The sequence below is a fragment of the Botryllus schlosseri genome, chromosome 9, assembly GCF_051294905.1.
Source record: "Botryllus schlosseri isolate E-star chromosome 9, Bs_hap1, whole genome shotgun sequence".
Taxonomy (NCBI): domain Eukaryota; kingdom Metazoa; phylum Chordata; class Ascidiacea; order Stolidobranchia; family Styelidae; genus Botryllus; species Botryllus schlosseri.
Window position 1 is genome coordinate 17,598,346 of NC_137244.1, and position 17,439 is coordinate 17,615,784.

At 39.9% G+C, this 17,439-nt stretch overlaps 2 protein-coding genes across 2 annotated transcripts; one reads left to right on the plus strand and one right to left on the minus strand.

Moving 5' to 3' along the window:
* The first annotated feature begins 910 nt into the window (after positions 1-910).
* LOC145446908 (uncharacterized) lies at positions 911-13,542 on the plus strand. Its single transcript, XM_080325277.1, has 12 exons — positions 911-1,116; positions 2,664-2,741; positions 2,838-2,989; positions 5,295-5,407; positions 5,493-5,596; positions 11,003-11,105; positions 11,169-11,314; positions 11,374-11,493; positions 11,558-11,755; positions 11,841-12,008; positions 12,084-12,210; positions 12,598-13,542. Exons 1-12 carry the CDS (start codon positions 1,020-1,022, stop codon positions 12,719-12,721), a joined length of 1,530 nt encoding a protein of 509 aa, XP_080181403.1. The 5' UTR covers positions 911-1,019; the 3' UTR covers positions 12,722-13,542.
* Positions 12,837-15,463, minus strand: LOC145446910 (eukaryotic translation initiation factor 3 subunit H-like). Its single transcript, XM_080325279.1, has 8 exons — positions 15,325-15,463; positions 14,646-14,799; positions 14,420-14,587; positions 14,260-14,359; positions 14,049-14,198; positions 13,482-13,596; positions 13,277-13,415; positions 12,837-13,215 (listed from the first exon to the last, which is right to left on the minus strand). Exons 1-8 carry the CDS (start codon positions 15,367-15,369, stop codon positions 13,115-13,117), a joined length of 972 nt encoding a protein of 323 aa, XP_080181405.1. The 5' UTR covers positions 15,370-15,463; the 3' UTR covers positions 12,837-13,114.
* Between the last annotated feature and the right edge of the window lie 1,976 nt (positions 15,464-17,439).

A 17,439-nucleotide genomic window follows, 5' to 3' on the forward strand; every position in this document is an offset into this window, starting at 1 on the left:
TCAATTCGTAGGGCACTTTTCTAGTTTCAAATTCCTTATCTGAATTTATATGTTATCGAGTATGCGAAAATTCGTCTATACAGCAACGTATAATTTGCAATTTGGCGATTGGAATCTTTAAACGGAATTTTATCGAAATCTAATTTGGGAGTACACAGTGTCCGTCCAATTCTAAGTAGCAGCTGACGCAACCCTAACGAAACGAAGATGTTATTGAAATGTGATACAATCCATGGGATTGCAGTAAAATCACACTATCAGCCCGAATCCTATTAAATAATCGTGATGTTTGCTGGCGCGGTAACCCGGCCCGCACATGCACCGAAGCCTTTTATAGATATAATATATCATAATATATTACACACTATATGACTGACATCATTGTTACATAAATAAATCGTGCTGACCGTCTCAGATTCTGGATTGATTATATTATCACCATGGGTTTGAAATAAGGAATTCGAGAATTCGAACAGTCAAGCACGTCAATTAGCAACAGGGTATTGCCACATTCAGCAAACCACGAGTCGCCATTCAAGATATCCGGTCGAGCCACGAGAGGATTATCCTTCATTCTTATTTGATTTAGCCTGCCATCAGTGTCGGTTCAATGAACCAGGGCCCATTATTGTTTTCCTGCGTGAAGCACCAGATTAGGATTTCCATTCGTCCAACCCACATCAACATACAAAGCCCAACACTCTCACCGGCTTTGTTAATAATCTTTAGACACTGTTGATAGCATTTTTGTTTTGAGAATTCGACAATCGAACGTGCGACTATGTTCTAACCCCGTTAACACCTAACCCTAGAAAATAGTGTAAAGTGAATTCAAGTGCGTTTCCAAAACACTTGATTTCTTTTAGAAACATACAAGGGGTACTATAATTGCCAATTTGCGGCATTATCTGGATTTCGAGGTTGTATTCGATACTTTCTTCAAGACCACATGCTCTAAAACAGTGGGGTATTGTTAATTGTTGTAACACTGTAACAGTGTCCCCTTATTTGATATCCATATGCGTTATGATGTGATGATTATGGAAAGAGTGAAGATGCTCGCGACTGTTGTGCTACCGATATTGATTTCTCTTTTGATCAGAACTGTCGACGAAGGTATGTTTGTCATTATACTTGACAAGATGTAACGCTACACTAATATAGAGTCAATAAAAACTTTTCCGTGATCGATCAGCTTCCCGAAGCATCAAATGTTACTAATGCTCTCAATAATTACGTCATGATATGAGTGAAGCACAAATTTCCACTCGGTTCCCGAGTGTCATAGTTCGAGACATTCGAAATAGCGAATATCATAATAGCGAGGAATTCAAAATGTCGAGTTACGAGAAATCGCTAGTTATTAAAAAGTTTAAATCTCTAAACTAGCGAGTTTGCGATTCGCTTGCATGGGATAGTGCTCGGGGTAAGGTGATATTGTCAGTTGTGGTTAAAGGTACGGGAGACGTCAGGTTAACGTTGAAGATATCATGAACTATGGTTAGGGTTAGTTTGTGTCACGGTTAGGGTTAGTTTGGGTTAAGATGTGGGGTAGGGTTGTTTAAAAATAACGTTTTTTCCCTGATTCCGGGGATTCACTGATTAAATTGTTAGGTTGCCTAAAAAAGGCTGCACACCAAATTTGGCTCAATTTCAACGAGCAGAAGTCGCGGCAGAGCCAATTGAAAGTTTTTAATTTTTTTTTGTTAATTTAAAAAAAAATCACATTTTACTGACGACCCTATGAAATTGTTAATTTGTCCTATGCAAAAAGCAAATTGACGCAATTCCAACCCTTAGAAGCGAAGTTATTAGAGTTTTTCATCAATAATTCTGGGATCAATGCTATTTTTGCAAATCCAAAACTTTCAACTGCAATAACTTCGCTTCTACCAGTCAGAAGTGAGCAAAGATTGTTTTGCATCGTTCTTTTATAGCAACTTAGCAATTTCATGGGGTTGACAGTTTAATTTGAAAAAATATATTTATTATTTTTTATAACTTTAAAAATTTCAATTGGCTCTGCCGCGATTTGTACTGGTTGGAATTGAGCCAAATTTGGTGTCCAGCATGTTTTTTTAGGCAACCTCACAATTTAATCATTGAATCCCCGGAATCCAAAAAAGGTATTTTTGAACAACCCTAATGAGGGGTTATAGGTGCAAGTTCAGTTAAGCTTGAATTAGGATTTCGTGTAAGGATAGCGTCAACTTGGATTATTGCGAATGCCTCACTGTTTTAATTATTGTGAGCCAAATGTATATTTGCGATCAATTATAGCTACATCAATTAATTCAGTCAACCAGACTTGCAGGACATGTGTCAAGTAATTTCTGTGCATGCTGTGCATATGAATTTATAAGTTCCGTAACATACGTGCTGTCAATTTTTTAAATACGTGAATAATGCTACACGCGCCGGTCGGGTTATGTGTGGGTGATATAAGAGTTATTTGAAAGGAGGACATTTTGATACTGAAGCCTGGTGTTCTTCGAAATTATCCACCAGCTTTACACCGACAGGCCACACTGATAGTTGTTAGTTGATTATCGCATGTCATTCAGGATTTACGAACGGAAATCCTGCAAAGTGTTAAATTAGCTGAGATATCGGTATTGCTAACTGTTAGTGCATAAAGCTCTAAGATAGTGTTTATTCTAAAGTTAACACCGAGGAGCATGGACATAATGAAGATGATAACTATGACGATCCAGATAAAGATGCAACGAAATCACATCCAGGTATGCTGTAGCAATATAAACGTGCAGAGGAATAAATTGTCCACCGATTGCTATCGAGGGCGACTTCAAGCATTTGACGTGGAAAAATATTTAAAGATAAGTTCACGGATTGCGGAGGTCAGTTAACTGAATTGGAAGCTCTGGTGAGAACGCCAGATTATCCAACAGAATCAACTCAACACAGCGTCTATCCGAGTAATGCATATTGCGAATGGTCGTTCAAAGGAAATGAGATGACTCTCGTTCAAGTAAGCATTCAATTACTGTAGTCTTGATTCTTGAGTGAATACGTAATTCTACTTTGGTTGCGAAGGCTGTATTTGCATAATACGCACCCAAATCCACACGGTAATACATTTTGATCGAAATTACATAGCTAGACCAGTGGTTCTTAACATTTACGAACCTGGAACCCTTACGCTAATCGCGGAAGCCCAAATTTTCGCTGCGTCATGAACACAAAAATCGAACTCTATACCTACACATACACATACACATACACATATACATACTACACATATATGACGAATATAGATTAGTGGTGCACTATTGTGTATCAACAGAGTGTTAAAAGAACAATACTATTAAAATGCAATTTTCACACAAAACGAAAACATAATGAATGAATATGAATAATCAGTGTGACTTCTACGGTGCTGTGACCAGTCAGACACCGGCAGTTCATAAATGCGAGGCTCCACAAAGTGTCGTCGTTTTGATCGAAACGCAGCAGCGTCATATCATACCAATTGAGCTTGATATTATTGGAGATAAAATTGCCATTTCTGAAGAACGGGGTTTCTACCTAGAACCCCCCCGGTACCACCATAACAGTTACAATTCGACCACCGATCGGGCCTGATTATCTGCTACCAGTGATGGCCAAATCATATGTATGAGTTGAGCGCGTGTCTTGAGCTTGACCTCCAGGGAACCCTGAGACTGGCTCACGGAGCCTTAGATGTTACATGGAGCACCGATTAAGAACCAGCGTGCTGAACGCTTCAGGTCAAAACTCGTTAACAGCATTCCAGACCATGCTCCTTATTTATTTTTAACTTTCTTCAATAGCTATTTGGTCCTTCGTGTTTTATGAAGAAGTAGTCTGTTTTCGCAAGAGTTGAGTTGCACTCTATATACACATTTGCATACAATACAGGTTATTTAGCGAATACATAAAGATGGCGAAAGTCCGTCACAAAGAGTGCTTGAATGCGACTTTAAGGACACACAATGACATTTTCTGACTATCGGAGGAAATGTCGCAGTGATTGTGAGCTCATATAGTCTGATTTCAGTTGCCAAATGGACTTGACACAACGATACCGCACATATATCGAAAGAGATTCAAATCGATACGTTCTTGCAATTTGTCTCAATCACTTCAGAAAAATACAATACGTCCCTTGCACTTAACCTGAATTACTTAACCACATCAAATTTGATGACCTCAGATATCGATGAAGTTTGCGATGTTGTCACCTCGTTTGAACGTCAGAAAAATGATACCGTTCACAGTATCTCATGATACCATCGTGGAGGGGGTTGAATGTAGGCTATTTCTCATGATCATTCAGCTATTCTTGGGTAATTTTCTCTGTCACCCTTTCATTGTCCTTCTTTAATCGGACAGGACTTATGCACTTTAATGAAGCGCACAGCGCACACGATACCAGCCACTTCAAGCCTCTCTTTTCAAATTACAAAATCAGTCGCGTGAGCTATGTAGGGCAATAGGCCTATAGTTAACTTTTGGCAGTGTCGTAAATAAGTCTTGATATTTAAAATCATTACATCCTAATTGTGTTGAAAAGTTGTATATACCGGAGGGCGGGAAATATTAGAAAAATTAGTAGTGCTCGAAAAGTGCATATAAGTACAGGGTTGTATTTAAAACAAATGGTGTTTTAACGGTGTTTTCTTTCAAACATTGTATAATCATGCCATAATTCTGTAAATACTTTCGGAAACCAAGTATTATGAGCCTATACGGACGATTTGCACCAAATAGAGTCGACGCATACCATATGGAGTGGCTGGAACCCTCAAAATCGTCGTCGGTTTGACAGTTATAGCAAGTAGATATAAATCATTGGTACAGAATGTATATTCTGATGATGATGACCACCGACCGCAAAAATTCTGCATAACGATGTAGTCCTGATTAAAGGTATTTTTGGACTGTTTTTGACAGTGGTCGAAAGCCCTTTTCGTCGAAGGAGCCATAGTTATCCTATATTTTCAATTGTCAATGCCGATCCATTGTGACGTAAAAATTAAAGATTCGTGACGTCATGCCTAAAAAAACAAAACAAAAAACATGTTTTAAACAAGGGCCATGTTCTAAACATGTTTGTTTAAAATTCATTTTTGTTTTAAATGCAACCCTACATATAAGCCTGGTATAGGATCAGATGAGCTTTTCCTACGCTTGTACAAGTGCCGATATATACGATCGAATTGTAATGGCCAAATAAATCCGAATAACGAGGCTGTAACTTCTGTCTCCGACGATGCCCTCTTGTATTATAATAGCAAGTTTCGTGTTTACAGTTTAAAATGTGGGACCTTTCGGTGCAACTTGGCTCTGACGGCTCTAATGTCACATGCGATTTGGATTATGTAGAAATATTCATAACTTCACTCGGATCTCAAAGGTTTTGCGGGTAGGATCCACGAGTCCATGAGGCATGATTTTGGCATCGATCGTATTTTTACTATTAAACCCCAAAATTGAATGTTCTGATTCAGCCATCAAAAGTATGACGGTCAAATACGAGGAAAGGGGTCGTTCAGAATAATATTTGCCTCGAACGCCGAAAAAAACTTTCGAGGACTTTCTGCATCGTATCGAAGTAAGTCCAGGCATGGTGTCGGGTTAAATGTTCGACTTTTATTGTATTGGCGATTATATCGTGTAGAATCTTGTTAGATTACCACGAATTGGATGAACTGCTAAAGAGAATCACAGCAGTGACATCAATGACTTCTGAGTCCAATCGAGGTCGGCACTTCGGGAATCATAATAAGAGAATATCAACCAGGTGTAAAATGACCAAATGGTGAAAGCAGCATGAATACTAGAAAAATGGATGACATTCAATTCATAATCGGATTCAGATATAGTCCTGATAGAAATCGAATCATGCGTTACCGATATCGCCGTGGACTCTTTAACACGCAAGCGGCGTCTTCGATATACAATAGTGCAGTGGTCGGGAACCTTTTTGTCCGAAGAGCCATATTGGCCTAATTTTTTCCATCTCAACTCCGAAAGAGCCATATATGTCAATCAACTGTTACGTCACAATTAAAAATTCGTGACGTCATGATAGCACTAATTCAAACTCACTACATGAGATTCCTCGTGTGCGCCATATTTTCTCTGTAAAAATTGGTATTTATTGTTCGAAAATAAAGCTCGAAACGAGAGGCACGGCACAGACGGGCCAAGCCTAACCATTGATAACGCAATTCATCGTAAGTGCCTTAGAAGTTATTAAAACTGATATGAATCGAATCGGACTGTCACACTGATTCCGAAAATCTGAATACTAATCGACTTCTCAATTCTCAAAGTATTCGGCGGTAACATAACGTTTCTCTACACCAGGGGTGGCCAAACTTTTTGCCATTCACGGCTGCATTTCGACTACTCATGTAGCCTACGGCCGCATTCCAGGACATAGTCGTAATGAACGAGCTGAACGGCAAATACCCAGGTTAAAGTGTCTGTGTTCATTCCAGGTGAACTCCGGACTAATCCATTTATTGATAGGCTTACTATGCGCACCAAACTCGCGAGTGGTCACTGGTAATGTTAAGGAAGGGAGGGTTCATAGTCGCGCGAGGCGCGAAAACTTTTTCAGGTTCGCTAATGAATTTCGTCATTGATATTAGTAGTTTTACATATTACTATCAAACATTTATCCTTTCTCATCCCGTGTGATCAGATTCACCGGCATATAGTTGATGTAGGGGTGTTTTCGAAAATTCAGAGCAAGTTATAAATTATGATGCATCTTCGGGTGGGCCAATTGCTATTAGTCACTTTGTTGTATGCTTTATTTCTTGACCTCCCATCAGGATTGGTGGTATAGTGAGGAGCACGTGATTCCGAGTTCGTATTTCCATATGAGGGGCATTATTTACCACTGATGTTCTCATCTGTATTGTAGGGCTCTGATTGCAAAGGAATTATATTAAAATCGAAAAATGTAGTCGCATTGAATCGCGCACAGCGCTAAGAAAATTTCAAGAATAATTAAAATTTTTCATAAAATAGGGAGTCAATTCGTAAATTCAAATTGCATGTCGACTGCCGCCAACACATACTAATTGAATTACGTGTCTACGGCCGCACAAATTCCCTCTTAGCGCCGCAGGTTGGCCACCCCTACATTTTATCGCCGGTACTATACACAGAGCTATACTTACCAATCAAGAGCGTGGGAAGCTATGACGTTGTTTGTAATTCGAGTTTGTACTTGTCACATCCACAACAGTTCATTTCGCGCCGTATATCAGGAGGACAATGCGTATTTTAAAACTGCGTTTTGAAAGTGGCGTCGACATGTCTGCTATGCTCTTTGATTAATCAATGTAACGCGCAATTCAAGGTTTCGAGTCTGGTACATAGAATTCGCGAATGATATTGACCGCCGGCGTGACACTAACTTAAGTATGATGATTTTGAAAAGAAGGGGTCCGAGCCCCTAAACCTGAAGACGACATTGTCTTTACCCCTCAAAGACATGTTTATACAGCCACGAGAATAATTATTCTGGCCGCGATGAAAATTTACCAACAATTCGCTGCAATACTGATCAATTCAGTACAAAAATAAATATTTGGGAAAGAGCCATATCTTATACCCAAAAGAGCCATATATGGCTCGCGAGCCATAGGTTCCCGACCACTGCAATAGTGCGATCCAGATGGGCAGATTCCCTATTCCGACTCCGATTTTGTTTCTTTGAAATGGAATCCGACTCCGGACGTATCAGAAAAAAGTATAAATCCGACTCCAATCCGGCTTCGGCCGTAAAGAAAAATATGCTGCCAATATCCACCTCTGATCTGGCTAAATCATACACAACACAACTCCCCAATACTCAGGCCGTATCAGAAAAAGTCGCAATCCGGCTCAGGTGAAAAATCCGGTGGATATCCGGTCCATGGACTATCCATGCCGCGCTCTAATACACATACAGTATCGTAACTGCTGATCGAAAAACGAACTTCATAGTGCAGTGGCGAGATAGCGTGGTGGTATAATCCACAGCTGCAACACCAATGAGTTGCGGGTTCGAGTCCGACCGAGGTCGAGATTGGAGGTTCATCTAGGTTGGAGGTTCATCTAGGCTCCTCCTCCCTATTTCATCCGTGTAAGCGGTGTCTTATAAAGGCCTAGAAGTCGGCTGCTACGGAATAACATGATGAAAATTGGCCTGCTGTAAAGGACAATAGTAGTCGACAAACACCATGAATAGGACCTCATACAACAACAACCTCCATAGTGCAGCACCAAGACCAATTCAGTATACCTTTTTTTTAATTGGAGAGGTTCATGGTAATTCTACAGAGAACACAAGTTGGCGAAAGTAGCCAGCTTTGCTGCTAAACTAGAAGTAGAAGTATAGCAGTAAATTTATACTACAGGTAGAAGTAACGATTTCTAACACATGTCATGACGACTACAAGGAGAAATGGAAATTGAAAGGTTCAAGAAATACCCAAACCTAAACAAGTAGATTTGGTCGACCGGTCAGATACTTTCATCAGTTAATCGCAGGACGCTGGGGACTAATTTCGGTATTGCCAGATGTATCTTCAAGATCGCGAAATAACTAATGGTACTATAGCCTACACAAAATACATTGTAGAACCTTCGAAAATATATTGCGTTACCGCGATACAGGAGCTATTTCACGCGATACAGGAGCTATTTCACGCTATTATTCTGACTATTACCCTCATAAGGTTAAAAAGTAAGTACTTTTTTGATCAAGTAAAAGTGGAAGCAGTATAAAAACATAACGAATTGAGTATGTAGTCCGAGTAGGGAAAACCAAAACCTCCTTGAGTACTCCGAATAAGTAGAAGAAATCTGTTAATACTTCTGCATATTGTCGCAAATCGTCACCGAAAGCCAAAAGTGCGCTTGCATTCCGAACGTATCGTCAAATTTAGTGCTCCACATATCGCGTCTCGAACTACCCTCAATTTATGCTAATGAATAGGCCGATTTTTTTTACCTAAAAAACGGATGATTTTGACCTAAAAAATCAAAATTTTGACATTTTTTTACCGTTAAAATCTTAATTTTGACCAAATTTGACCAAACGTATGTAAATTGGATATTTTCCCACATATTGTCAGAATTGTATTACTTATCTTCATTTCTGATTGGAACTGTCTGTACATACGAACTAGTTTGGCTTGAAAAAAACTTTTTGGCACAAAAACTGACTAATTTTTACTTGAAAAAACTTTATTTTAATGATATCTGGTCCTATGATGAATTCTATTAGTCCCATTACGCATTATGGTAGAAATAATTAAAAATATTTGTAGTACTACGAAAGATATTTTCCTATATTCTCGGGTAGAAAATGTTGTTTGTAGCTTGGCAAGAATGGGAAAAGAACGTTCAACAGCAGCAGTTGTTGGCTGACAAACCGTGTTGCTTCATTCTGGCAATGGTGTCTACATCACAATTTTTCATAATGCGCTTCTTGATATAGGAACCATGCAATGCCCACGCAGTATTGCTTCAGTTGGGATGTTGCGGTGCGTTAAGCATAACATCATGTCAACCTATTTGTTTCATTTGAGTGTTTATAATGTACAATGAACAGACAATGGGACGTCTACAACGGTAGGCCTATAAAGTAGGCTACAAGTACAAGCTGTAAAATGTCAAATGATAACTTTACCGACATTGCAAAATCTACGATATAAACGAAATGCAGGTTGCAAAAAAGTTTGAACTTCGTAAACAATTTTGACATTTTTTGACCTAACGCTACAATTTTGCCTAATTTTGACTTTTTTTGAGATGTCGAAAAATATCGCCCTATCGCGAAAGGTAGGTCTACGTAGAAATTCCAAAATAAATTTCCCTGTCATGTGTGTGACATCCCTATAAACCATAAACTTTTCACAGAAGATCCAATCCAATCAATGTGGTGTATTGAACTGATAGTGGTGTATTGAACTGATAAAATTGCTAATAAACCAATGATGATGATCCTATCATTTCATCATATCGCAATATTGTGGTATATTGATCTGATGACATTTTCTCTAAATGACTGACCGATTGACTGATCTACAGCGAAATAGATGAAGAATGTAGACCTGTCCGAGGTTGCGTTGCGTTAGCCAGGGGTGTCAAATATACGACGCGCGGGCCGCATCCGGCCCGCGAAGCAATTATGAGTAGGCCTATTGAAAAATTCTTATATTTTTCAGCACATTTGTAAAAAATGCTGAGATTTTTTTTATAGGAAATACTTCCAAGTTCATAGACCCCATTATAACTACTCGACAACGGCGCTGTGGTTTCACTCTCGTTATTACTAGTAACAAATCGGTGAAATTGAGATCCAATTTTAGAAGGCAAAAAATGCGCACAAAGTTCAGAGTTTTATACAAATATTGACCAAAAAGTAGTAATTCACAGAAGCGAAAACGCCAATGCGGAACCGTTATATGCAGTCTATATGGAAAATATGTTATTTCCAAAAATATATCTAATTGAATTATCTATGGCCGCACTGCTGTGTCACTTTCGACCCAAAAAATCCCCAGACACGAGAGTACCCAGACTCGCGATTTAGTAAAATAAACCAAATCTCAACGTCGGCGTTTCGAATTAAATATCTTGTAATCCTTACAACGCAGACTCAGGGCTAACGCCAGATAACAACTTGCGACTTGTGTTGCGACTTGCTACTTAAACCCTATGACCCGTGTATTATCTATATATGATTTTAAGGTATTTAGGGGAAAAGCAAGAGCATGAGGTAACATTTTGCAATCAGTTGACTGGTCCGGAAAGCGAGCGATTTGAAGGCTTGAATCCGGCCCGCGACGCATTTTGAGTTTGACACCGCTGGTGTAAGCCTATATTGCGATTCGAATCCGGGCGCAGTTTGGTGTCGCCAGATGTCTGTTGCTCGCTGTTAACTAACCCTGCACTAGTGTACAATGTACATGTGTACAATGATCGCAATGAATTTACGATATGATTTCAGTCACAGAGGATTTTGATCCGTGCGATCCAACGCCGTGCAGTGAAAAAGGTACTTGCGAAGTTCAACCAGATCTCACCAGCGTTCTGTGCCATTGTGCTCCTGGGTCCGTTACCGAAGTTTACCTTCCTAAGAAGTGATGCCTGCTTTAACCAATCTTTTATTTCAGTTTCACTGGAAAACAGTGTCAAATTAACATACAAGAATGTAGATCAGAGCCGTGTAAAAATGGCGGCATTTGCAAAGAAGATAAAATACCAGATCACTACTACTGCGAATGTGAAATTGGGTTTGAAGGTTACAACTGCGAAACAAGTAATATTCTATAAAATCGATAGGGCAGAATTTGTGCCATTCGTATTCCATGTTTCTAGAGATTGTTCATCCGTGTATACCGGATCCGTGTCAGTTCGGGGGGACCTGTTACAATCACACCGAAACGTCATATTCTTGTGGGTGTCCGTTGAATCGCACCGGTTCACAGTGTGAGGAAGGTGATGAGTTCGTTATTGACATGTCTACTCCAGATACCAATGCGACGAAATACGGATATTTTAGAAAATTTCCCACCATGCTCGTCCCAGCCTTGCCTCAATGGCGGTGAATGCGAGAACGTCGTTGGCGAGCAAAAATACGTTGAAGTGCCACCACCTCTTGGATCAAACGAAGAACCTAAGAAAGTTAGTCGTCCGATCGAATATCTTGGATTTAACTGTACCTGCTCGGCCGAATATCACGGAGATCATTGCGAGATTGGCAAGTGTTATACTACTTTCAACTCAGTTGGTGATCGCTGATCAGGTGAATGGGATTCATGCAAACGTAATCACACGATATACAGATTCAGGATGCGGAGATCCGGGCATTCCTGATATTGAAGAAGGATTTTGGTTTGACGCGAACTCGATAGTGGAATTTTCCTGTATAGATGGCTATTATCTCGAAGGAGACGCTAATGTGACTTGCTACTTCAACGGGACGTGGTCTTCTGATATGCCTAAATGCCGTGGTAACGAATTTTATGCTGATTTATAATGGGAATTTAACTCTAATGTTTGCATCTGATCTGTTTTAATTTCTTTAGTTAACGAGACAGCAGCTGCAATAGAAAGAAACAGGCCGATGTCGCCTTGGACCGTAGGAATGATTGCAGCCAGTATAGCCCTTTTCATTAACCTGGTCGCCTTTTCAACGTGGATGCTCGTGGAGAGGTAAGCTATTTCTAGTGTTTTTGTATAGCCTAATTACGAGCGATTACTGTCCGCCGTGTCGTAGCTAACGCACGTAGTTCCCAGAATTACATTGATGAAGAGAGATGCAAATCGCACAGCTCACATTACTCCGTTTGACTGTAGATTAGCCTTCTATAGTTTGACCTAAGACAATTTAAGAAAATATTTTGGCTCGCTTCCCGAGCGGAGACTCAGCGACTCAGCAATGAATGGACTTTGTTGCCTAATCATAAACGATCGCTCATATGCAAATATTACTAACCTTTCCTTGGTCGGTTTTGATCCGCGGAATGCATCAAGGCCCTAAGAATTATCGCGCCTATATTTCGGTTGGTTGAAAAACAAGCTCTTTTTCTCTCCATTCAGGCCATGGACGCCCTCGGCGAATCGAATCGTCAACCTTTCTCAAGATGACCTGAGATCGTATGACAACGATTCCCACACGTCAGAATCAACGTCTACCTGCACAAATACATCGGCAGATTCGTAGACAACCCATCTCGGGTGCTACGAGAATACGTAGTCATCGCAGCGAGCATGTGGCGATACGATGACCTACCCAAAAGACTTGCTTCTCAGCCGTTGCGCTACAGTAGACATCGAAATCATTCCATACACCGCGCATTTAGTCGAAAAGAAAGCAAAATGCGATTTACATAACCCACGGAAAATCATCATCCACTACCTATATGCCCGTCAATTTACTATCACATGTAGGCTACCTTTGCCAGCCGTTCGCGAGCGAAAAATAACTTTTAAAATCACGAAAATCGATGCAAGTCCTGATACTGCGTCACATATATTTGCCCTTTCCTAGCACAAGTCACAAACAATCTCTCGGACAGCCACAGGCCTTTTCTGACGAGTGAAGGCACGTTGCGATCTACGACTTTTCAGCGCTGTCGAAAGCCTGCGCCATGAATATTCTTCCCAGACTTTGCGTGGTGAACGTATTTACGTTATCACAAAACGCTCTGACTTGGCCTGAAAATACAGAGCATTTGTTTGAAAACATTTCAACTATAACCAAGAAAGAAAAACAGACCGGCAGCTAGCGTAGCGTCGATTCTCGGGGGCTGCGGTACTGGCTTGAACATTTTCGACAGGTCCTCCTCTGGCAATGGGTCTTCACCCCTTGCTTTCCTCTGAATATTCTCCGCATTCCGTCTTTGAATCGTGGTAGACTAGTGGACAGATGATGTCAAAGTCGGTTGCATATTTTTCTAACCAAGAAAACGATTTCTAATTACCTTGTTGTATTGTTGCTTTCCGACAGTCCTCTGATATTGAACAAATTTCATGCTCTCTTGAGTCAATTCGTCCACAGCATGCATTGTCAGTTTCAGTTGACGCTCCAAGCTGGTACTGAGAGAAAAGGCAGAGGAAAACGTTATTCCAGTAATGTCAGTGGCTAATGCAATATAGGGAATATTTCTAAGATTCGAAATCTCTCGACTAAGGAGATAGTTTACCATCCCGGTATAAAGACAGTATCAAAACACCACATGGTTAGCAACTAACTTGGTTGGGATAGGAATTAGAATCTATAATTTCAAATCGGATGTAAAAGGAGCCCATCTCATTCTCCATTATCTATTTTATTATATAGCCTATGCTTTGCTACATCAAACTGACTAAATAACAGAAGAATATATTCATCGAATTCCCAATTGTAACATGGAAGACAGCTGACTGCATCAGGTAAAACATGACTACTCAGGAATAGGCTTACCACATAAAGTAATCAGGCAATCCAGACAGAAATAACCAAAACAAAATCAAATTTAATGCTTGTAAATGGTAGATAATTTACTAACTTGTGTGCAAGGTTAAGATAATTGACTTTCTTAGGTACCGGATCTTCATCCTTAACTTTGAAGAGCAATAACCCGGTTAATGGAGAATTTTTGATTTTTATCGGCACTTCTTCATACACCTCTGAAAATCCGATCTTACGAGCTTTCATGCTGCAGAACAACAAATACCGATGAAGATATGTTACACAGATTAGGCATTAGAAATTGCTACCTTTCCACGGTGAATTCACCTTTCTGATAAAGTTTCATCATGGCTGGTGTTAATCGAAACGCCTTCAAAGACAAGTTTCCTCGGCCTGTTTTTAGGGGGTCTAGTAAAAAACTCAATTATATGAATCCCGAAATAACGAAGAATATATTAACATTCTTACCGTAAATTAGAACAATCGATTCGTCACTCGCATTTTGATATGAGAATTGAGATTCTACAAAAGGCCTATTGACAAAATTCCCATGAAAGGACGACTGATACCATCCCACTTGCAAATGATCAATATTTACATGACGCAGTGATCTCATCATGTCCATTTGGTATTGCTCTGTGAAAAAGTGTGTTGTCTTTGAAACCATACCCATTTGCATATTGAAATATATCACCTTCATCAAACTCGGATTCCTCCGGTACGCGTGGGTAAGGGAAGCAGTTGGTTACTTCCAGAGTTTCTCCATCCATCAGTCCAAGTAACGCACCTTGTACGAGTTCCGGGCCAGTACTGTCTTCTTCACAATGCTTGATGATTTTCAACACCACCTTGAGGTAATGAAATGGGTTAAAACTGAGGCCAGTCAGCTTGTGAATACTTCTTTCGTAGACAGTATGGCATTATTCAAATCAACATATATGGACATCGACAGGAGATTGATGGTAATTAGCGAGAGTCCCATGCACTTTTCATTTTCAGTACGGTATGTTTGAGTTATAGTTATAACGCAGAGTTCGAGATGCAATATTCGATACAGAGGACTCGTAGACCAAATTGACGGAGAGTCAGGATTCATGGACAATTTCCAAGCATACTAAATATTGGATTCTGAGTATAGGAGTAGAAGTCAGATTGCCAAGCAAAACCGAGCGAGTCGTGAGTCTGAGTCAGAGTCAGATTCACGAATTTTAATGTTGCACAGTCGGGAAGGGAATCACATCGAAATTTCGGAGACTCCTCAGTCTTGCCCACAACAAAAGCGATAAGAATGGAAGCACATGTCAAAAAACACAGGCATTCAACATGAATGATAAATACAATTGATGAATTTATAAAATAGAGTTCTTGCTCACCAGTCCATCAATTTGAACGCACTTTACGTTCGTGACGACATCCATATTTATTGCAGTTTGAGAATCACAATCCACGGGAACACTAATCAATTCACAGCTCGATACCGTATTGTTGAAAACTGATTAAGATAGGAAACCTATATAATGTTGACAAAATACATTCACTCGAAGAAGAATATTACGGTTATTACATTGATAGAGAGCTGATTCTGAATGGCACGATATCAAATTCCGAGTTATACATATTGACAGCGTTAAACTATAGATAACTAACCTACTATAATTAAACTGGACTCATAAGTAGTGTAGTGAGAAGTTGTCGCGTTACTGCGATCCACCCACGCCGACAGTCAGCAGTCAGCCATTAAAATGGGCAATGGGCATGAAAACCAATGCCTAAACTACAAACCCGTAACTACCAAAACACGGACCTGCCTCACAACATCGAACTATCATCAAATGTTACCGTCTGCGATTATATGATATCTTTAAGACATTATTTGAAATGAGTTTGTATCATTCGAAAATTTCTTCCTCAATTTACTGTTTAACTGAATGATGTATACGGAATATGCCTCCTACTTTACGGACTGCCGGTTTCAACATTCAAATTTTCGAATCACGGGAAGTCGATAGTATTATCATATACTTCGTTTCCATGCTCGGCCGACGGTCGGCCGAAAGGCCATGACGCATGCGTTGTACATGTCGGCCGTGTTTCCATGACTGGGCGTAATCCGACCGTGACTTTGCCGAACTAGGTGGGCGAAGCGTTCGCGATAAAGTTTTTGGCTTGCTTACTAAGTAATAATTTCATAATAATCACAGGATTGCGATAAAATGACTCGGGAGGAATGAGCCGAGATGACTTGTAGCGGTCATTCAATCAAACAACACGCTTTGACCTTGAACACGTAGGCCTAAATCCATCCAACATGTAAAATGGTCATGATGAACAGAAGATAAAATAAAATGGAAAAAAGATGAAAATTGGTGGCATATCTTAGTATGTGGGGGATATAGATATTCTATGGGATATCGGGGTCCAATAATTTCGAGCGCAGAATAATAACTTGTCCAGTGGTCTACCGGTACTACTGTTTCGTCGTCATGATCCACACCAGAGTTGGATCAATTGTAATTTGTAATTGTAATTGAATGTAATTAATTACATTTTTCAATGTAATTGTAATGTAATTGTAATTGAAGCATTTTTATTTTGTGTAATTGTAATTGTAATTGTAATTTGACAAAAATTTTGCTCAATTACAATTTCAATTACATTAAATTGCTATTGAGACCTGACAAGCACAACATAAAATTAATGACTTATAATGCATTCTCTTTAAATGTCGACAAGGAATTTGATGGATCCATTTGCGGAAGCCCTTGACTGCGCCCTTGCGGGCGAAGTTTTATTTATTTTTACCGCTATGCTGGCCTCGGCTGCCATTGTATACAATTATTAGCTTACTAACCAACGGATGGATTCTCAACACGTGACTCACGATTGAATACGCCGAGAAGCGAACTGCTGAGCCGGCTAAAAGCAGCAGAATTGATAATCCTATAGCTGGCGATCCAAGCGTCGAAATTTGATATGTATGGTCCTAATCGGAAGCTAGTGTCGCACTGATTCCGCAATAAAAGTATATTTCCAGGCAATGGTACCATATCAAAATAGTCGTGAAAGTCTGGGAATCGGCATTGTTCTGAACAATCGCTGGGCGTAATTGGTCATTGTTGTGGTCATGCTGCTGCGGCGCTCTCACTTTTCAGAACAGTCGGCATTAAACGGCTATTTTGGAGCAGCTACATTGCCCTGACGAGATTTTAATTTGTATTTTCGGAATTAGTGCATCAATAGCTTACGATAAAGACCAGATGCGGCAAATTTGGACGCTTGGATCGCCAGCTCTAGGACTACAAAGTTTGCTGCTTTTAGCCGGCTCTGCAGTACGTTTGTCGGTGCATTCGTCCGTGACTCACATATTACGCATCTATCCGTGGGTTGGCAATCTACAATACGATTTCAGATCACGATGCTGCATCGTTACTTCGTCTGGCTAACTAACCAGCCCACTGGATATTATATAACGTCTTATCTGACAAAGC